The 23,743-nt window shown below is 42.2% G+C and overlaps 1 protein-coding gene across 1 annotated transcript in view; it reads right to left on the reverse strand.

The window, feature by feature from the left end:
- Positions 1-2,430: 2,430 nt before the first annotated feature.
- The window catches only part of LOC128515988 (Fc receptor-like protein 5), a 31,062-nt gene continuing 9,749 nt past the window's right edge, over positions 2,431-23,743 (reverse strand). Inside the window, exons 4-8 of the mRNA XM_053490317.1 lie at positions 15,860-16,168; positions 15,495-15,770; positions 4,080-4,340; positions 3,543-3,641; positions 2,431-2,477 (exon numbers count right to left, since the gene is read on the reverse strand). Coding sequence (XP_053346292.1) covers positions 2,431-2,477; positions 3,543-3,641; positions 4,080-4,340; positions 15,495-15,770; positions 15,860-16,168 — 992 coding nt within the window. The remainder of the gene's footprint in view (positions 2,478-3,542; positions 3,642-4,079; positions 4,341-15,494; positions 15,771-15,859; positions 16,169-23,743) is intronic.

Consider the following 23,743-nt stretch of genomic DNA (forward strand, 5'->3'; position numbering starts at 1 on the left):
AACTAGTAATTGCTTTAAATTGTCCCAAACAGTTGAGGATGGAGTTTCGCCAAACAACAGCGTGTCAATGTTGGAGTTTAAGACGCCCGCCCCTAAAAAGCCCTTGAAGCGTAGCATCAGCGGCATCCAAAAGGTCCTCAACATCTACAGCATCCTCAGCTCGACTAAAGAAGGCAGAAGCTAACAGAGCAGCCTTGTTGGCTAAAGCAGCAACCTTAGGAGCTTGGCAGGCGCTAGAACTAAAGGGAGCACAATTAAAGGCAGAAAAGGAAAGGCTGAAAATGGAAACAGCACTTGTAATGGCCGATGCTGAAATAAAATCGTACCAGGACTGTAAAAAAAAACAACATCCTGCGAGACGGAGTGTGGTCATCGAAATGAGTGGTGCATGTGCCCCCGAACCGGAATACAATAAACACCACGACCACAGTTCGGCAACGGAATACCTCGAACTGCCATCACACCTCCGCGCAACCCACTTAAGCATGCCCCTAAGTGCAAAACCCATAATGTCAAGCACCTTAATGGAACAGTCTACCCAAAGTAACAAACACTCACTTTACAATACTGATGCAGTAGAGTCTCAGGGTAGGATGCCACTTCAGGCAGATATTACAGAAATGTTTGTTTCTTCGTTCGATGGTGACCCTCTTAAGTTCACGTCCTTTGAAAGAGCCTTTAAACATGTCATTGAAACCAGAACTGATAGCGATGTGTATAGGCTGTACTATCTTGAGCAGTATACTAGAGGACAGCCTAGGGACTTTGTGAGAAGCTGCCAGCTCATGCCATGTCATCGTGGTTATGCAGAAGCTATGACAAACAAATAATCGCTACAACGCTGATGCAAAAGGCACTCAACTGGCCAGAAATAAAGTCAGAGGACAAGAGTCGCTGACCACTTTCTCCCTGTTCCTGGTAAACTGTCACAATACTATGGCAAGCATTGATTACATGGATGAGCTAGATAATGCTACCAACTTAAGGACTATTGTCTCAAAACTGTCCTACCAATTGCGTGAAAGATGGAGGAACCATGCATAAAAGGCGCACCCAAACAAGATCCAAGTTTGTGCAGTTGATGGAATTCGTAGAGCAAGAAGCAACGGTAATGTTCAACCCACTTTTCGGTGACCTGAATGTTTTAACTTGTGATAAAAAACACTGCAACAAATCTCCTCCAGGGCTCAAGCAAGAAATGGAAGGAAAAAGAGGTAGCAGCTTTGCAACCGACGTAAACCAGGTTGGTAAAAATCATAAAGACTTGATTACAGTAAAGAGTAGTGGTGCATCAGTTATCAGTGCCCCCACTAAACCTTGTGCATTCTGTGTGAAAGATCATACCCTAGATGAGTGCTACCAGTTTAACGCTAAGACATATAAAGACAAATTGGACTTTTTGAGAGAGAATGGATTTTGCTTTGGATGTTTAGTAAAAGGACACTTAAGCAAAGACTGCACAAGAAGAATCACATGTTAAGCACCATGAACGCGAGGAAACAAGTAGAAAGTTATGTGCTTACTGACTTAGAGGTTAGCGGTCTGGAAGAAAACACTTTCAACACTCCCCAAAGTGTTCACACAAAAGAGCATCCCAGTCACAGTGGAAAACATTCCGCAACAGCACGACATTGATAAGTGGTCATACCTCAGCGAAGTAAAATTGCCTCAGATTAATGCTAGAGTCGAAATTCTCATAGCTAACAAATAGCATAGACGAGTGGTCTCCTAGGACCATGGCGAGTAATTAACAGCAGGAACAATGGGCCATATGCAATAAAGACCGCTCTTGGATGGACCATAAATGGACCTCTTCGAGAATCAGTCGAGGAAGGCACGTGTGACAATGAGCAAGCGATCGTTGCAGTCAACAGAGTTTCCATCGAAAGTGTAAAACAAATGCTGATACAACAGTACAATCATGATTTTCCTGAATGGAATTGTCTGACTCTGTAACCAACTCCCTGCAGTTTACCGACAACCTTTTTTTACATTTAGGCATGTGGAAGATGCTCTTATCCAGAGCGACTTACATTTTTATCTCATTATAGATCTGAGCAGTTGGGGGTTAAGGGCCTTGCTCAAGGGCCCAACAGTGGCAACTTGGTGGTTGTGGGGTTTGAACCTGGGATCTTCGAACTGTAGGCCAATGCCTTAACCACTGCGCTACCCCTGGCCGACATTATCCGTCTTTTTTATTAAGTATTTCATTTATTTAGCAGTATTTAGCAGTATTAGCAGGCTTTAGCTAAACAAATCCAGTTACAATAACAAAGCAGTAACATTAAAGCAACTAATAATAATAATATGGAATTATAATAATAATATTATTATTATTATTGTTGTTGTTATTATTATTTATACTGTACAAGCAATCAAGTATCCTTAAAGAAAACACCACAGCATCCTCTTCTTATACAGAGACTCTGCTCACTCCTCCAAAACTGCATTCTCAATTTTCTCTTTATTAGTTTGAGCTGTTAAAGGAAACAAAAGCACAGTGTGTTGTTGCCAAACTGCATTTAATTTCATCCTAAAACAGTTTATAGGGAGTTTATTTTAATGCTTATGAATGGCAGTGAAGCAACAAGTGCCAGTGCTTCAAGAAAAGATTGATGTTAGAAAATTAACAACATTTATTAAGTCATCAGTAACTGCAACATATAGGTCAGAAAGATTCTTTATCAATTATTACAAACAATTTATTAGAGTATCATGTTACTGTATTAAATACTACTTCAAGGCCTAACTTGGGCAGAGACTGACTCGTGCCTCAGTGGGGGCATTATTATAACCAACTGCATGATCTAAATGTGAAATAAAATAATTACACCAAAGTTTCTTTCTAAGTAAAGCATCTATTTCATATTGATAATGTTTACACTGTGTTCTATCAACAGAATCAAGTTAGCTTGATATACAGCATTTTAAAAAACAGGGCACAAAATTTAAGAATAATGCACAAAAAGAGTTTATAAAGTACACGCCCAGGTGTTATCGCTTACCTGCCTGAGGGCATTGTGTGGCAGCAGACATTTAAAAGAAAAACCTCTTTACCTCGAAACTCTTTAACTATATGTATCACACACCGCTTCACTTATAACCCCTAAACAAAGGCATTGCTTGGTGTGTGGACCAAGGGATACCAAATCCTACAGAAGGAGTGCACTACAGTAGCTTTCCATTTAACACTATTTGGGATTTAACCCCAAAGGTGTTGATGTCTGAGGATAAAAGCTAAAGCAGAATAAGTAAAGACATAAAGAGAAACAAATGAGATTTACAGGACTGTCCACCACCATCACCACTTACTGTATTCTCCTCACCATTCAGTTTTATATTGCAGTAAAAATGAATATGCACTGTATATTTGAGAAAAAAAAATTAAGACGACTTACTGAACCCTGTTAATTACACTCTTGATCACTAACTATCAGTCACCAGCTCCACCATTCATGGCTAGTCATGGAAGGATATGTGTTGGAGAAGCAAAATAACTAAACAAACAAATTATGATCTAAACATTCTGAAAAAATTCTCACCTCGAGCTCTGTAACATTTGAACAGTAGAATGATGGTCACCAGCAGGTATGGAGAGGCCGTCACTACACTACTGATCAGCATGAGCACTGAGGATGGAGCTGATCCTGAATATAATAATAATAATCATATTATTAATAATAATAATAATAATAATAATAATAATAATACATTATGCACAAGACATTATGCTTTACAGTGTGCTATCTTCTTTACTGTTTTATCTGTTTCGGCTCATGAGAGAAACAGATTTTACACACGAAGGACCTGACATTGAATAAAATAATAATCATAATATATTTAAAAATATATAAATATATATAGTATATAAAATTATAATCATAATATGCTAAACTATGTGCATATAACAAACAGATACAAACAAACACACACACACACAGTGGACTTTGCAATTATAATTTATATTTCATATATTTAAAGTTATACAATTATATGCTTATATGTACATCAATATAAGTAGTGTCATGTAAATGCACTGTGTTCAACATGTTCAGAGTTTTATTTAAATTAATATTTACCTGATTTCTCACCTCTGACTGAGACCCAGTTTTTCGGTGACTCTCCTCTATCTGGGTATTTACAGTGATAGAAATCTTCATCTGACTTTGAGACCTTATGGATGATCATCTCTCCTGTAGTCTGTGTCTGGAGAACTGATCCATCTTTATAGAAATCAGCTCGGAGATTTGAGGAATTTGTGCTGCGATATAAACAGCGTAGAGTCAAAGGATGTCCCTCAGTCACAGGATGGACAGGACTCTCCAGGATCACATTACCATCTAGATCACAAAAAATAACATGTACAGCACAAAGGATTACAACCTCAATATTTATTTATACCTGCAGTGACAATGATTTAAAATAAATATCATTAGTGTATGTTGTGTACAATAGTAACTATTTACCATGTAATATAAAGTGGGCGGTAAATTTTTTTTTACAGACTTTTTCTGAAAAGGGTGCAACAGAATGGAATTGGGAGGTAAAATACAAAGTTGAATTATGTATCCAATTTAAATGGTGGATTCAATTTTATTTGTCTTTCCTTATGTATGAATAAATGGTTAGTTAATGGATGTCATGTAATAGTGATAAATAGTATGTGCATTATTGTTAATTTATTATTATTATTATTATTATTATTATTATTATTTAATTTAAATTACAAATTCAAATTTTATTTGTCACATACACAAACATACACAGTACGAAATGTAGTGAAATGCATTATACGACTGCCATTGACCCTAAAAGAGAATTAAAGTTTACAAATAAGAAATAAATATGAATAAAAGAAATACGATAGAAATTAAATAAAAAAATTACATTAAACTAGGAAAAATAGAACTAAAAATAAAAATAGAAATATGCTAGGAAAAATAAAACTAAAAATAAAAATAGAAATATGATGTAAAAAAAATAGAAATATACTGTACAAATTGAAATATACTGTACTGGGTGTGCAAATATGCATAGAACAAAGTGTCTTTGTGCAGAGGTTATTAAAGTGTCTTTGTGCACTGGTCCAGGATGTAAACGTAAACATGTAGTGTAGTTGTGAAGGTAGGTGTGCAAAGTTATTAAAGTGTCTTTGTGCAATGGTCCAGGATGTAAACGTACAACATGTAGTGTAGATATGAAGGAAGGTGAGCGTGTAATTTTCCATAGTGTTCATGGATGTAAAAAGATTGATAGATTTGATCAATTATGAAAAGATTGTGTTAGTTCTGCATAGTGGTGTGGTTGTGGTTGAGAGACCTTATCGCCTGCGGGATGAAGCTCCTCCTCAGTCTTGATGTGTTGGCCTTCAAGGAGCGGAATCGCTTCCCAGGCCGCAACAGAGTAAACAGTCTGTTATTGGGGTGGCTGAGGTCCTTCACGATCTTCCTGGCCTTGGTCAAGCACCGCTTGCTGTAGATCGAGTGCAGGTCGGGAGCTCGATGCGGATGATGCGCTCAGCTGATCGCACCACCCTCTATAGAGCTTGTCTGTCCTGCATGGTGCTGTTCCCGAACCAGGTCGTGATATTTCCCGTCAGGATGCTCTCTATGGTGCAGGAGTAGAAATTCCTGAGCACCTTGGAGGGCAGTCTAAAGTCTCTCAAGCATCTGAGGTGGTAGAGACGCTGCCGGGCCTTTTTTACCACGGTGTTGATGTGACAGGACCATGCCAGGTCCTGCGTGATGTGAACACCGAGGTATCTGAAGCTGTCCACTCTCTCCACTGGGCTCCTGTTGATGACGGGGGTCTGGTAGTTCCTCACCTGCTTTGTACTGAAGTCCACTATCAGCTCCTTTGTCTTACTGACGTTCAGGAGGAGATTGTTTCTCTGGCACCAGTTCTCCAGATTTCCAACCTCCTCCAGGTAGGCAGTCTCATCGTTGTTCGTGATCAGGCCCACCACAACAGTGTCGTCAGCAAACTTGATGATGGTGGTGGAGCTGGTAGTGGCCACACAGTCGTGGGTGTACAGAGAGTACAGCAGGGGGCTCAGAACACAACCCTGGGGGGCTCCAGTGCTGAGAGTGAGGGAGGCTGAGACATGTCCGCCCATCCTTACTGCCTGTGGTCTGCCAGTCAGAAAATTGGAGATCCACTGACACATTGATGAGCTGAGTCCCAGGTGCTCCAGCTTGGTGGTAAGTGTGGAGGGGATTATGGTATTAAATGCAGAACTGTAGTCGATGAAGAGCATTTTCACATAATTCCCCCTCCGAGTGTCCAGGTGAGTGAGAGATGTATGGAGGAGATGAGAGATTGCATCATCCGTGGAACGGTTTGGACGATAAGCAAACTGTAGTGGGTCGAGTGTGTCTGGTAGTGAAGAGATGATGAAGTCTCTGACCAGGCGTTCAAAGCACTTCATCACTACTGAGGTGAGGGCTACAGGGCGATAGTCATTGAGGTCAGCAGGATGAGGTTTCTTTGGGACAGGAACAATGATGGACTCTTTGAAGCATGTGGGGATCACCGACTGAGATAAAGAGATGTTGAATATCTCAGTGAACACAGGTGCTAGCTGGTCTGCGCAGGCTCTGAGAATGCGGCCTGAGATGCCGTCTGGTCCTGCTGCTTCCCTGGTGTTCACTCTCTTGAAGGCTCTCCTCACGTCATGCTCGGTGATGATGAACGCGCTTCCGGTGCTGGCAGTGACTTCCTGTCTGCAGCCGTTAGCGCCGCTAGCATTAGCGCCGCTAGCATTAGCGCCGCTAGCATTAGCGCCGCTAGCATTAGCGCCGCTAGCATTAGCATCGCTAGCGTCTTTAGCTGCAGCCTCGAAGCGAGCATAGAAAGTGTTCAGCTCGTCTGCCAGAGACACGTCTGCATTTATCATACCGGATGTTGGTGCTTTATAATCCGCTATTGTCCTTAATCCCTGCCACAGGCTCCTAGGGTCATTCTGTTGGAGTTGTGACTCTAGTTTCCTCCCGTAGCGCTGCTTCGCCTCTTTCACCGCCTTCCGGAAGCTGTATGATGCAGCCTTGGATGGTTCCATGTCCCCCGACGCGAGTCCCGTGTTGTAGGCAGCGGTGTGAGATCTCAGAGCGTCGCAGATGGTTTTATCCACCCACGGCTTCTGGTTGGGAAACGTTTTAATAGTCTTTTTTCTACGGTATCGTCCGCTAGTTTCCCGATGAATCCCACAACCGCTTCCGTAAACACGCTGACGTCATCATCGGAGCTGTTTCTGAACATGTCCCAGTCTGCGTCATCGAGTGCGTCCTGTAACGCGGCCACCGATTGGTCCGTCCAGCGCGCGACCTCCCTCTGAACCGGAACTTCCTGTTTCAGCCTTTGTTTGTATTTTGGCATGAGGAAGATGGCGGCGTGGTCGGATTTACCAAACGGTGGACAAGATTGTGCCTTGTAGCCCTCCTTGACCGTTGTATAGCAGTGGTCCAGTGTCCTTTCGCCCCTGGTGGGGCAGGTGATGTGCTGATAAAAGCGTCCCGGTGTTGTGTTTGTTGTTGTGTGAGTGCCTCATGCAGCTCGCATAAGGCAGTGTCCGTGTCCGCTTGTGGTGGAATATAAACGGCGCTGATTATGACCGATGTAAACTCCCGAGGAAGGTAAAAAGGACGACACATGATGGACAGTAGTTCCAGATTTGGTGTGCAGGAGCGTGTGAGAGGAACAACGCTCGCGCTGTTGCACCAGCTGCTGTTCACCATTAAACACACGCCGCCTCCCCTTGACTTCCCCGAGTCCCGCGTCCTGTCCATGCGGTGAACCGAGAAAAACTCGGCCGGCTGGATGGCGTGGTCCGGCACCGCTGGGTTCAGCCATGTCTCGGTGAAGCAGAGGAGATTGCAGTCCCGAATGTCTCTCTGGAACTTTATCCTGGCCCTGAGGTCATCGAGCTTGTTTTCCAGTGACTGGACGCTGGCGAGCAGGATGCTAGGCAGAGGTGTGCGGTGTGCACGGGCTCTCACGCTGGCTCGTTTCCCTCAGGGCCGCCGCTTCGCGTCGCGTCCTTTGTTGTCCCTCAGGATCTCACTCGGCCAGCTCGGATCCGGAGTTAAAAACGTCGAATTGTGAGTACATTGTATACCAATAGAAACAAGAGTGTCTCTATCATAACTAATGTACCCTATGGTAGTAATTTTGCCGGTTTTAAAACGCTGTAAACTAACTTAAAGAACAAAAACAAAGAAAAGGTGGTCGGAGCAGTCGTGACGGCAGCCGACCTCACCGGCGCCATCTTGAATATTATTATTATTATAAGTAAAATGTCTTGCCAGAATGAGTTAAAGTTCAAATTAAAGTTAAATTAAGTTGCATTAAGTGGACAGTTATTTGGCTGAGACAAAAATTGTAAGAATAGGGAATCCACTTGAGTACTGGAGCAGACACCAGTATCCTGGCCTTTACCAGCTGGCACTGGAACCACTGTGTGAGATCATGCAGTTTAGGATTGTTGAGGTTGGTGAAAAACTGTCTCACCTCAACCACAGCTATGAAGATTTTTTTAGGAATAAAATAGTTTTTCTTTAAACGTACAGTGTGTGTCTTCATAAAGCAAACCTACTGGGTCACCAATTTGTTTAAACGATGTCAGAGCTCGGCAACAGTGTAATTTCAAAAAGACTTTGGACACCATGATGGCCGGATCTGATATCATCAGACTTCTTCGTTTGGGGTATGATCAAAGGAAAAGTCTAGTGAAACAAGTCTCGCACTGAGGAAGATTTAAAGAAAAATATTTACCGTGAAAATTGCTGCTATTGCGATACATTCAGAAACATGAATAGTTGCGTTGATATGGGTCTGGCAGAGAAGATCACTTCCAGCATCGCATGTAATGCAACTGATTACACATACAGTATGTCAAGTTATGTACTGTAGCCTTTTTTTTAGATTGTTTCAGATTTGTTTCATCGTAGCAAGAGTTATTACGAAATATTTGGGGCCTCTTTCGTGAATTACCCTGTCATACCAATGAATGCCAGGAGCACGGTGTGGGTGTGTTTTAGAACCTAAAATAAAACTGGAATGGTAACAGAGCAACTGGAATTCATGGACCACAATTGATTTTTGTTGTGACACATACTTGAGCAATATTTATATAATCACTAGTTAACCATATATATATATATATATATATTTTTTCCCGGCCTGTCAGTATCACAGATAACACATAACAGAGTGTATGTTTAGCTGTGCTATCATCATTCACAGCCATTTTTTTTTCCATTAATTAACAGTTTTTTTTTTTGTTTTTTTTTGTTTCCCATATTATGACAGACAAGACCGGGGGACCAAAAAAAGTGAAGAGAGAGTAAAAAAAATAAAAAATTAATAAAATATATATATATAAATAAATAAATAATAACAATAATAATAAATAAATGAACAAATAAACAATTAAGGAAAAAAAAAAGGAAAGGAAAAAAAAAGAGAGAGAATATAGTCAGAATCTGCTTCCGTACCTGCTGAAGAAAAAGAGAGAAAACAACAGAAGACACAACAGCAGAGAAATTGCAGCCACAACCAACATCTGTATGATTTGCAGTAAATCATAAATTCTAAAACCTGTTGAGCAGCGCACATAATAAAATATTTTGAAATAAACATTTTGTTTTGAAGCAACAGCAAAGACAGTGTGTGTGTGAGCACCTGTTTGTACACCACTGTGAACGCCTGTGTGTGTGAGCGCGCTTGTGTTCATAAGGTTCCTCCATGTAAATGTTTAATAGTGTGTGTGGGGAACCACAGTCCCGTCCCGCAAGGCATGGAGCAGACACGGCGGAGACACGGGCCCCAGACATCCAGAGGCCCCCCAGAGCACAGGAGTCCCAGGAGAACCACCACAGGGACAGCCCCCCCACCCCGAAAGGGGCAGCGGAGAGCCCAGAGGGGGGTCATCCAACAGCCCCAGTGCAGACGCCCCAGGGGGCCTTGGCGACAGGACCGCAGGCTCTGCCGGAGGTCGTCCACTCCGAGGCAGTCCGGTCCCTGTGTCCAGAGTTCCCAGGGCCCCTCCACCCCCCAGCCGGTGCCCAGCCAAGCCAGGAGAGCCAGATCCCGCCCAGCGACCGCCGCGAGTGAGCCCCGGAGTGAGAAACCACCAACCCACCAGCGGCCGGGGGCACCCCACAGCTGGGTGTTCTGGCAGAGCAGGGGGGGCCTGGGATGTTGAGAGAGGTGTCTAGGACCTGACCTGACACCTAAACGTAGACAGCCAGGCACACATATACACAAACAAATATTCGCACACTCACACATGTAGACACACAAAAATAGACACAGTATACACACTCACACTTCCCATATACCCACTTCCCTCCGCCGTGGGGACAGAAAGACCCCCTCGGTCCCCGCAGCAGCGGAAAGGACCACCAGCCCAGACCCCGACCGAACGGCCAGCTCCTCCTCTCAGCCCCCGGCCCTGGATCGCGGACAGAGAACAGGGGTGTAGAAAAAAAGAAGACCCCCGCTTCACTCCACCCGCTCTAATGTAGTGTTGGTGTGTGTTGTTCTAAAGTGCTTTAAAACAAGGGAGGGGCAAGACACTAACCACCCTTCGGCAGCTCGTGTCAGCTCTGCCCCTCCCAAGAACCCTAAATGTCTACGTGCCACTTAAAATTGGGAAGTGGGCACTGGCACCAGAGGTAAGGCTGATTAAACAGCCCGCCCTCTGGACGCCATTCAGTGTGCCCACCCCCAAGGCCCTATATGTATGTGTAACATAACAGTAAGTAATGAGAGTGTCTAAGATGTGATATAAAATTGAGATACAGGTGGTCACAAGGAGACAGGGGAGGGAAACCTCCCCTGCATCCCAGCAACACCCCTGCACCCCAAAGCCCTACCTGTATGGTGTTGTGATGGAGCAGGAGGAGGGAAGCATCGGGGATGGGGAGGAAATAATCAGAGGGGGCAAGTACCCCCCCTTTGGAACCAGCTCCCCTACTGACCCCCATAGGCACCCCCGTTGCCCAAAAATCGGGGGGCCCAGGCCCATCCAAACCAGGGCCCATGGCAGCGGCCCCACCGGCCACCGCAGAGCCCAGGGCAGCCCACCAGGCCCCACAACAGAGGGGAAGAAAAAAAAAAAAAAGGGCCGGGCACCAGGGCAAGCACCAACCCACATCCCGGCAGCACACCAGCCAGGACCCACGCCCCCCAGGCCCAGCCGGAACCCCAGCCCAGAGGCAGAGCGCCCCCAGGACCCCAAACCCCCCCCGGACCTATCTCGGGGCGCTACGGCCCCCAGGCCGGCAACCTACATCTGCTGACACGGGCCTCCCCAGCAGCACCGCGTGCGGCCGGCAAAAAAAAAAAAAAAAAAAACACCGCCCAGGAGCCATCCACGCCCCAACCAGGCCAGGACCCCAGCCCCAGTGCCGGACCCCCCAAGAAACCCACCCCCCGAGAACACCCAGATGCCCCAGGCCAGCATGCCCCCCGCCGCATCAGCAACCAGAACCAAAACCGGACAGAACTGCGGCACCCACCCGCACTAGGTAATGGAGCCGATCAAAGGAGCCCAGAGAGATTGATCTAATGTGGCAGCAGATGCCGTGTCAAGACTAATACAGTCTAACAAACGATTTCTGTATTGGTTAATATTAAGATTTTTTCTATTTTTCCAGTTCATGAGGACAGTCTTCTTAGCAATGCATAAGGCGGTGAAAGCCATGTGGATTGTGTTGACCTCTGTAGTGACACCCTCTAGGTCACCCAACAAGCAAACTGAAGGAGAGGCTAGAATGGAACATTTAAGACACTTTGATAAGTCTTCACAAATCTCATACCAGAATTTCTGAACAGGTGGACAGAACCATAGAGCATGTATGTAATTGTCAGGTGTGTTGTTTTGACAGTGTGAGCAGTTGTTAGAAGCTGTAAGACCCATCCGGAACATCCGATGACCTGTGTAGTGCACTCTATGCAGAATTTTGTATTGTATTAATTGTAAACTGGGATTTCTAATCAGTTCAAAAGGTTTTAAACATATCTGAGACCAGAAATTGTGGTCCCAGCTGACTGATAGATCTGCCTCCCATTTTGCAATAGGAATCGATACTGATTCATCTATTTTGGATAGTGTCCTGTATATTTTAGATAATAATTTGGGGGTCCTGAGATTAAGGAATTCTGCCACTCTTGGTGGTATTTGTAATTTAATACGATCGGAATTAAATTTCTTTTATACTATAGATTTAACTTGTTGATATTCTAAAAATCTGTTCTTGTTATCCCATATTGATTGACCAATATATCAAAAGGAATAAAATCTGTCCCTTCGAATATATGTTTCAAGTATTTAATACCTTTACCACTCCAGTCCATAAAGTTTATCATATTATTGTTTTGTACTATGTCAGGGTTGTTCCATATGGGAGTGCGTTTGCATGATTAACCTAGTTAACCATATGCCAAATGATGCTTCAAGAAATTACATGTGACCTTTTCTAGAACCAATCAGTTGGGAAGCCTTAAAGTTTCATGAAGCCTCAATTGGGCATCACTACTAGAAACTTAAGGTTCATGCTAACCCAAGAAAACAAATAAAAAACCAAACATACGAGGAAACAAGAAAAGTTTCAATAAAAGCAGATGCAACAAGACAAGACCCAACTCAACCACAGACATTATATCGACTGATTAATCAAACTAAACAATGGGCAGGTGAACAGGTGAGACGCAATCGAATCTGTACTTTACTTAAGTAGGTTTATTAGAGGATATGTTTTACTTTTGCTCTGCTAAAGATATATTATGCAGAAAATATCACTACTTTGTTCTTCTGTAACACGGCCGCGCGAAGGGCAAATCTGCAGACAACTAGGTAGATTCATAGGCAGGCAGAGCAGCAGATGGCCGTAGTTGCGAGGCAACCCAGCCATGTTGACAATCAAAGAAGGCGCACTACACCTGTCCGGCAGGTAACTTAAACCCCCAGAAACCAGCACACTATGTGAAAACATTAAATAGCACCAGGTATATAGGGGTAAAAAAACGTCAAAACTAAAAAAAGAATGTAGAAGAGAAATAAAAGAGAATGTAAAAAAAGTGAAGAGAAAGGTAAAAATGTTAAGAAAAAAAAAACTGAAAAGAGGCCTGAAAGATAAATATTATATCTCGGAATTTCACCATCTGTTGACTATTATGTGCAGTTGGGTAACTTGCCTTTACTTGGAGACATGGTTAATTTACATTTACATTTTGGCATTTGGCAGACGCTCTTATCCAGAGCGACTTACAAAAAGCTACTGCATGGAGCAGAGGAGTGGTGTGGTGTAAGAGAACTTGGGAAGGTTAAAAACGAGACGTGCTGCTGGATCAGTTGCAGAGGAAGAATCGTGGACAGAGGCAGGCCTGCCAGGAGTGAGTTGCAGTAGTCCAGTCTTAAAATAACAAGGGACTGAACAAGCACCTGAGTAGCCTGTGAAGAAAGAAATGGGCGATTTCTCCTGATATTGTAAAGAAAAAAATCTACAAGAGCGAGTACGGTTAGCGATGTGTGGGGAAAATGACAGATGATTGTCCACGGTTACCCCAAGGTAGCGGGCGGTGGCTAAAGGAATGATTTGGTTGTTGTCCAGGGATATCACAAGGTCTTGACATGGGGATGAGTCACAAGGGATAAGCAACAGCTCAGTTTTACAACCAAAGAATATTACAGAACTAGAAGCCTTTTGCAAAGGAAAAATGGGAGAAAATCCAAAGTACAAAAATTTAAAGACTTTTAGCTGGCTATAAAAAGCGTTTGCAAGCTGTGATATCTGCCAGAGGAGGTGTTACTAAGTACTGATTATGTAGGGTGCCCAAACTTTTGCACAGTGTCACAATAATGTTTTTATTTATTATCTTTGTTCAATTCATGATATAAAAAAAACCTATGCACCAATGTTTGCTGAAAATATTGTGCATTTTTTTCAATTTCCAAGAGAGACTGTGTTAACTTCTTTTTAATAAAAAATAAATAAATAAATAAATAAAATAAAATAATCACCAAAATCTGTTATTTATCAAGAGGTGCCTAAACTTTTGCATAAGACTGTATATACAGTATAAGGTCATGGGTGCTGGTTGTTTAAATCGAGAGACTGTGATGGCCATTCCAAAACATTCATCTTGCATCTCTTGAGGCATTCCAAAATGGATTTCAAGGTATGTTATTACACATACACACACTTATTCAAACACTACGGGCAATTTGGGAACGCCAAATAGCCTAATCTGCAGGTCTTTCAACTGTGGGAGGAAATCGGAGTACCCGGAGAAAACCCAGCAAGCATGGGGAGAACATGTAAACTCTGCACACAGAGACGGGCATCGAGCCTGGACCCTGGAGGTGCAAGGTGGCAGTGCTAACCACTACACCACCATGCCGCCATTGAATTACAAATATTTTAAAATTATAATTAAATACTGGAAATTCTAATAAAGTATTTGAATTTACCTTTACAGTTCCTAAATAAAATGTTTTAAACTGATACATTTCCCCTTCGTTATTCATTACAGTGATATAATGCCTGTCTTCTGCCAAGCACCAAGCTCAGAAGGTCTGTGTCATCATCACATGATAATCAGCGAGGACTGATGCCACCATGTAAGTACCTGCTGCAGGCTCTGCTGCTGATGTTACAACTCCATTAAGAGATGTGACCATGGAGTAGATCTGTTAAGGGCTTTGTAATGTTAGCAGCAGAGCCTGATAACATACAACACCGTACATTACTATGACTTTATCAGGAAGTTTATTTACAATCTCACAGTAATTGTGATGGTACGAAGGAGACTTTTTTAGCTTGTTTGTTAGTTTAGATGTTTTGTTTATCGTTAGCTATGTTTGATGTAAGACATTTTGGTGCTAGGTAACCAGAAGTGAATGGCTTTTCCATTCTGAACAGTGCAGCGTATTTTTGTGGCTCTGCCCCTTGCGAGACCTGCGTCATTATAGTTAATGGTTTGTTTGTTTGTTTGTTTTTTATCTATTTTAGCTTGTTTGCTGGGTGCTCAGTTTTGGAGCTCACTGAAGACCCAAGTCTGAAAGAAGGAGTTCATTACTGTTTAAAACCAACACTGAATTAAAGCTGCAAATCTTACACTTATTTAAATGAAATCTATTTCATGGCATTGTGAGACTCATTAGTGTTATTGTGTTTAGTGGTGTGAAATTAGATGTAAAATTTAGATAAGGAATGTAAAACTGGGGCTGTGTAGAGCTGCATTACAGCCTTATTTAGTGTTTTATCCTCTGTAGCTTATTTGGCTCATTAGAGAAACTTAACTGACATTTGGTTGCTGTCTTCAGGTAATATTACAATTACAGAACATGCAGAAATTTCTAAACATTACTGCAAACTAACAGTTCAGTGTCTCTTGTTGAACAGTTCTCCCAGGGAAACTCAGAGCTGAATAGTCTATAATGAAACATTTCCCTTTTCTTTTATCAATAAACATTTAACATGAAGACTCACCATGCACTGTGATGTTGACAGGATTACTGTTTTCTCCAGATTCAGACTCACACCAGTAAACTCCAGTGTGGAATTTGGAGAGGGAGCTGATATTACATGTAGATCCTGTAACTGATCCCCATAGTGAACAAGTTGTCAATCCCGATTCATGTGTGTATCGTCTCACTATCCATCCAGTAGAGTCAGTCCGGTCCACACAGGTCATTGTGAGAGAGTCACCAGTAAAGTGTTGAGTTCTGTTGGGATTGATGATCAGAGAGACTGGAGGAGATTCACCTTAAACACACAACATTATAATTTACGTGTTATTAAGATTATGTTTTTATGGCATAACTTACTTACAAAGTTGTTGTAATTTTCCTCACCAGTGATCCATAGTGGCTGTGAATTGCTGCGATCTGTCTGAACCTGCTGTCCGTCTCTCTGTCCTCTGCACGTATAAACTCCTGTGTGATTACGAGCAGCAGGACTAATACTGTAGGAGCCTCCACACCCTCTCCTGCTGTCTGAGAGGAGTTTTACTTCATACCTGATATGTCCATCACTGTCTCTGTAGATAACCTCTCTATACCATGTGAATGTCCAGTCTGTAGAGGAGTCTGTAACCTTACAGTTTAGAGTCACTGTGTCTCCTTCAGTCAGCCAGCTCTGTGGAGATACACTCAGTACGGGCCCTATTCATATTACACAGGAAATACACATGTTTTTGTTAAGCTTTTGGCTGCTCTTGTTAAGGTGTTGCCACAGTGGACCATACGATCCGCACAACAGCTTGGCACAGGATTTACGCCGGATTGCCCTTCTGGAAAGCTACCATTGAGACATCAATGCCCATTCACAGGAAATGCACAAATATACTTAAAACTGTACATTTACTTTATACATAAAAATCATTTCATACCTCACATATAACACAAAAAGAAAAGAATAGTAAATTACATACTAAACAGCAAAGAAATTAATGAAGAAAACATTAAAACTCCGTTAAGCGACGTCACCATGGAGTAGATCTGTTAATGGCTTTGTAATGTTATTAGCAGAGCCTGATAACATACAACACTGCACATTACTATTTCTTTATCACGGACGTGGAGTTTATTTAGAATCTTACAGTAATTGTGAAAGTACAAAAAGGTGAAAGATTTGTTTCTTGCTTGTTTGTTTGTGTGGATTGTTTGTTTATAGTTAGCTATGATTGATGTAAGAAATTTCTTTGCTAGGTAACCAGAAGTGAATGGGTAAAGGAAGGGAATCTGTTATGCATGTTTTTTGTTAGTTAGTTTCATTGTTTTAACAGTTAGTTAGTGATATGAGAGTTTTCTTTGCTAGCTATCTACAAGTGGACAAGTAAAGGACGGTAATCTGTTGTCTAATCTAATATTGCTTTGCTTCTTTGGTAGTTTTTTCTTTCTTTTAAACCAGAAAACTGTTGTGTGTGAAGATCAACAGTTTCTTTTAAATACCAAGGATCACCTGTAGGTCTGAATCTGGATGTCATTGTCTGCTTCACTCAGGAGGATTAAATCATGGATTTTTAGTTTTCCAGGACACAACACTCATGACTATATACTGTACAGTACAGGCCAAAAGTTTGGACACGCCCTCTCATCTATATGTCAATGTGTTTTCTTTATTTTCATGACCATTTACATTGGTAGATTCTCACTGAAGGCATCAAAACTATGAATAAACACATGTGGAGTTATGTACTCAGCTTCCCGACAGAGCAGCAAGCGCTCCAGCTACAAACTTGTTATAAAAACCCTGCTTCCAAGCCAGTTACAAATTTCACATCTATCAGTTCATAACATAATAAATTCCTAGGAGTTACTCCACTGCACTTGGATCCATCTCAACCTGCGATCCTTAATAAATGTGTGTGTGTGTGTGTACATATATATTATGGCAAGCCGTTTGGGAAAATATTCATGAAAACTCCATATATATTGAATGAAAAGTCTGAATATATTGAATGGATTCTGAATATATTGAATGAAACTCGATATATATTGAATGGATTCTGAATATATTGTGTGTTTCGATGACGTCATGTTTCATTCAACGTGTTGACCATCTCTTCATTTCTCAGAATTCCAGCAACAAAGTTTCTAACTGACTCACTCATCCTTCCTTAAGATGGCGCTGTGTTTCGATGACGTCATGTTTCATTCAATATATTCAGAATCCATTCAATATATTCAGACTTTTCATTCAATATATATAAAGTTTTCATTCAATTCTCTCATGAATATTTTCCTAAACGGCTTGCCATAATATATATAAAGAAGACTTAGGAAGAGGCGCCAAGGCCCCTCGAGGGAAGTTGCAGCAGAGGCCCCTCAAACGTTCAACGTTCTATCATGCTGTATCACGCGCAGAAAGGAAGCTGTTAACCTTTGCAAGGCCTGCGGTTACCAGCAATGTTCCTTTTACCTAATGATGAACTGTATAGAGTCACGTCTGCTACAACTGTACAATGTGTTCAAGTTTGGCAGGAAGCCAGCCCTGAGATTGAAATATGTATTTTGATGTGTGCATTAGGTCTAGTTAGAAGCAGTATAAGCTTATCTTTGTGTGCCAGTATTTACCTTATAAGGTCAAGGCCTGCTAATTGGTTAGTAGCATAAGGCTGTTAGAACATAAGTCACAGAACCAGGGTATAAGACAGTTCTGTTGTACTCCTGAATTGTTCTTTGGTTATTGGGCAGTGTTAGCATACGCTGTTAATTTAAGTTCACAAGCCTTTGTGTTCTTTTATTTTCCATTGAACCCTTTGCTCAGTATTTACTATTGTATTCACCATAAATCTAGCTCGTTTTATTTTCTTTAAGTTGTCATTGTTTTGCAATATAAAAAAATGAAAGGACTGCCTCCCATTGCTAGGCCAGAACCCCCAGCACGGTGCTGAAGGTGTGAGTTTGTTTTGTGTTTGAGAGCAGATGGTTCTGGGGACTACATTTCCAAGGACCTTTTCTAAGATGAGTCTTGCGCTTATCTTTACAGAATTTGACACCGGTAATTTATATATATATATATATATATATATATATATATATATATATATATATATATATGTTGTTAAGACACGGAAGGATACAGAAAGGTGTGGAAAAAACAAGCTTTTGACCGTGAGATCGTGAGACTGTAAGCTAAAAGATACAGTAAAATGAGTTTTTGTAACTGTAATCTATCTAAACTACAGAACACAGCAAATGACTTGTCGTGACTACAGTGGATTTATGCAAGAAACTGTAACAACCGTTGTACTTTGATGTTGAAAATAAACAAGAGACAAAGAAATCAACGAAACGTCTGGAGTTGTGAGTGACACTGTGTAACAAAGGGACACGCGTCAGAACTTGTGAATAACATGCACGTACATGTAAAGTCAAACGCTTGCTCCGCTGCAAAAATAAAGATAAGTGATTTAAGAGTGTGAACATGGAGTGAAGAGCGCGCGTGCGATCTCAAAAACGCGCATCGACTGTCGACAAGCAACTGAAACCGAAAGCGATAAGAGGACTTGCCTGCTTTAAATTTTACTATGTCAGACGGCGAGGACAACGCTGCTGTCGCCGAACCTGAGCATGTGATGGCACAGACGACAAAGATGCCGCAGACAACCTTCACGAACTGAAGAACGCCAGAGAAGGCAAGTGGAGTCAATTGACTGCATTAACCGGTGAATTAGAGTTGCTTATGTACGATGCCTGCAATCTGTATGATGTTGAAACCAAATACTATACGGAATACAAAGCGCTACTAGAAGACTTTGCTAAATGTAACAGAGATTTGCGATCGTGTTTGAATGAAGACGAATGCGACCATGGTCCGCCAGACCTGCACAAGTATAAATTGCTGTACTGCACGGAATTCACAGAAAATAGAGTCATGGATTGCAAAGACTAAGAACCGCTCTAAGCCGCTTCAAACATTTGACGACGGAGTTTTACCAGAAGACAGTGTGTCAATGGTGGAATTAAGGACGCTCGCGCATAACAAGCACGGAAGCGTATTGACGGCAGCATCCAAAAGGTCCTCAACATCTACAGCATCCTTAGCTCAGCTAAAACAGGCAGAAGCTGACAGAGCATCCTTGCTGGCTGCAGCAGCAATCTTAGAGCAACCGCAGGCGTTAGAAATGGAGGAAGCACAGTTCCAAGCACGATTAAAGGTTAAAAAGAAAAGGCTGGAATTCGAAGCGAAGCTTGCAAAGGTTAATGCAAAAATAAAAGTGTATTAGGGTTGTTAAGAACGACAAAGTCCTGCAAGACAGGACGTGACCATCGAAAGGAGTGGTGCATGCGCTCCCGAACCGGAACACAATGACCACCACGACCACAGTTTGGCAACGGAATACCTCGAACTGCCATCACACCTCCGAGCAACCCATTTAAGCATGCCCATGAGTGCCAAACCCATAATATCAAGCACCTTAATGGAACGGCCTACCCAGGGTAACGAACACTCACTTTACAATACTAATACAGTAGAGTCTCAGGGTAGGATGCCACTTCAGGCAGATATTACAGAAATGTTTGCGAAGAGTCAAAGGCAATTTTCCTTACCTCCGTGCAACGTTTCTTCGTTCGATGGTGACCCTCTTAAGTTCACCTCCTTTGTAAAAGCCTTTAAACATGTCATTGAAACCAAAACTGATAACAATGTGGATAGGCTGTACTATCTTGAGCAGTACACCATAGGACAGCCTAATGACCTCGTGAGAAGCTGCCAGCTCATACCAGAACATCGCGGTTATGCAGAAGCCATGAGATTGTTACATGATAAGTTTGGAAATAAACAAATAATCGCTACAACGCTCATGCAAAAGTCAGAGGACGGAAAGTCGCTGACAACTTTCTCCCTGTTCCTGGTAAACTGTTACAATACCATGTCAAGCATCGATTACATGGATGAGCTAGACAATGCTACCAACCTGAGGACTATAGTCTTAAAACTGCCCTACAAATTGCGTGAAAGATGGAGGAACCATGCATATATGCACGAAAGGCGCACACAGAAAAGAGCCAAGTTTGTGCAGTTGATGGAATTTGTAGAGCAAGAAGCAACGGTAATGTCCAACCCACTTTTCGGCAACCTGAACGCTTAAACTAGTGATAAAAAACACTGCAACAAACCTCCTCCGGGGCGCAAGCAAAAAATAGAAGGAAAAAGAGGTAGCAGCTTTGCAACCGGCGTAAAACAGGTTGGTAAAAATCATAAAGACTCGATTACAGTAAGGAGTAATGGTGCATCAGTTATCAGTGCCTTTACTAAACCTTGTGCATTCTGTGCGAAAGACCATACCCTAGATGAATGCTACCAGTTTAACAATGAGACATATAAGGACAAATTGGACTTTTTGAAAAGGAATGGATTCTGCTTTAGATGTTTGGTAAAAGGACACTTAAGCAAAGACTGCACAAAGAAAATTACATGTCAGTTGTGCTCAAAGAAACATCCTCGCATGCTACACATTGCAGCACAAGACATTTACATTTACATTTACATTTAGGCATTTAGCAGACGCTCTTATCCAGAGCGACTTACATTTTTATCTCATTACACATCTGAGCAGTTGAGGGTTAAGGGCCTTGCTCAAGTGCCCAACAGTGGCAACTTGGTGGTTGTGGGGTTTGAACCTGGGATCTTCCGAACCGTAGTCCAATGCCTTAACCACTGAGCTACCCCTGGCCCAGCCAAGACACAGCTCAAGCGATCGTAAAGGCTGACAAAATTGAACCAGTTAAAACACTACCTGTTACAGTGAGTCATTCTGTATTCTCTCCATAGTACCTGTTAAAATAAAGTCCAAGAAAGGTAATAAGACAGTAGAAGTGTACGCCTTTATGGACCCAGGCAGCTCTGCTACCTTTTGTACAGTCATTAGCAAGGCTATTAAACGTACAAGGTGAAAAAATTGACATAATGTTAAGCACCATGAATGCGAGAAAACAAGTTGAAAGTTACGTGCTTACCGACTTAGAGGTTAGTGGTCTGGAAGAAAACACTTTTGTCAAACTCCCCAAAGTGTTCACACAAAAGAACATCCCAGTCTCAGTGGAAAACATTCCACAACAGCACGACATTGATAAGTGGTCATACCTCAGCGAAGTAAAATTGCCTCAGATTAGTGCTAGAGTTGAAATTCTTATAGGTAACAAAGAGCATAGGCTCCTAGAACCATGGCGAGTAATTAACAGCAGGCACAATGGGCCATATGCAGTAAAGACCGCTCTTGGATGGACCATAAATGGACCTCTTCGAGAGTCGGTCAAGGAAGGCACGTGTGATAATGAGCAAGCGAGCGTTGCAGCCTACAGAGTCTCTATCGAAAGTGTAGAACAAATGCTGATACAACAGTACAACCATGACTTTCCTGAACGGAATTGTGATGACAAAGCCGAGTTGTCACAAGAGGACTATCAGTTTTTAGACTCTGTAACTAACTCTCTGCAGTTTACAGATAATCACTTCTACATCGGCCTGCCATTTAAAAAAGCAGCTATTCAAATGCCCAATAACCGAAGTGCAGCCATGCAGCGCGCACTGAACCTCAAAAGGAAGTTTAAGAATAACAGCTCCTTTCAAGAAGAGTATTCAAACTTCATGAACGACATGTTTGAAAAGGATCATGCAGTCAAGGTCCCTACACCTCACCTAAGTCGACAAGACGGGCAAGTGTGGTATATACCTCACCATGGTGTATACCATCCTCAAAAGAAAAAGCTAAAGGTAGTCTTCGACTGTGCCGCTAGCTATCAGGGAGTATCATTAAATAGCGAGCTTCTGCAGGGACCCGACCTGACAAACTCACTCATTGGAGTGCTCACACGCTTTAAACAAGAGGAAGTTGCCATGATGGCAGATGTGGAAGCCATGTACTATCAGGTTAGAGTTCCGGAAAAGGACACAGACTTGTTGCATTTCCTATGGTGGCCGAATAGAGTCGTGAGTCAAGACTTGGTCGAGTATAAAATGGTCGTTTATTTGTTTGGTGCAAAATCATCCCCAAGTGTAGCTAACTTCGCCCTTAGGAAAACAGCAGAAGAAAACCGCAGCAATGCACCTGCCGAGGCAGTCAACACAGTACTTAAAAACTTTTATGTAGACGACTGCTTAAAGTCTGTCTCTAGTCATAATCAAGCAGTTGCGTTATATAACAATTTCACCAAACTTTGCGCAAGTGGAGGACTTTACTCACCAAGTGGGCAAGTAATAGTCGAACTTACTAACTTCCATTCCTGAGAGTGAAAGAATCAAAGACATGAGGGACTTAGATTTGAGTAAAGACGCACTCCCTGTTGAGAGAGCTCTAGGGGTGCTGTGGTGTATTAATTCAGACACGCTCAAGTTCAAGATTAGTTTAAAAGAGCAGCCTGTGACTAGAAGAGGAATCTTGTCAGTCACTAGTTTAATTTATGACCCCTTAGGCTTCCTCGCACCAGTCATACTTACAGCTAAGATCTTAATGCAGCAGCTATGTAAAGAAAAACTCGCTTGGGATGATGACATTCCCGAACAATTTATAAAAAGATGGAAAGCCTGGCTACAAGAGTTGCATCAATTGTCTAAGTTCAGTGTAGCAAGATGCGTAAAACCAGTTGACTTTGAGGTTACAGCTGCAGCACAACTTCACCACTTTTCAGATGCAAGTGAAATGGGATATGGAGTTGTCTCATACATTAAGTTAGTAAATGCTGATGGACTCACACACTGTGCATTCATGATGGGGAATTCTCGCGTAGCGCCCTTGAAACAAACTACTATCCCCCGAATGGAATTGACAGCGGCAATGGTTGCTATGAACAACGACAAAATGTTGAAAGGTCAAATGGAAATAAAACTGCTGGACTTTGTGTTTTGGACCGACAGTACAACTGTCTTGAGATACATTGTCAATGAAAAACTTCGCTTTAAAACCTTTGTTGCTAACAGAATTTCCATCATACGAGAGTCAACCAAGCCACAGCAGTGGAGGTATGTCAACACTTTAAAAAACCCAGCCGACGCTGCTTCCAGAGGAGTTTCCTGTGTAAAATTCATGAAAAACAACAATTGGATCCATTGTAGCGCAGCCACATAAAGGGGCGTTTTAAATAGCAGGAAAAGGATTAAGGAGCTAATGCTGCTCACCTGCACAATGAAAAAGGCCCTATATGGTTTTAATTGTCCTAATAGACAAGTGTTGGTCCCAGGATTAAGCTCTCGCAAGCATGCGCGATCGCAGCGCGAGAGAACCCGGAAGC

This window comes from Clarias gariepinus, chromosome 1 (assembly GCF_024256425.1).
Source record: "Clarias gariepinus isolate MV-2021 ecotype Netherlands chromosome 1, CGAR_prim_01v2, whole genome shotgun sequence".
NCBI classification, from domain to species: domain Eukaryota; kingdom Metazoa; phylum Chordata; class Actinopteri; order Siluriformes; family Clariidae; genus Clarias; species Clarias gariepinus.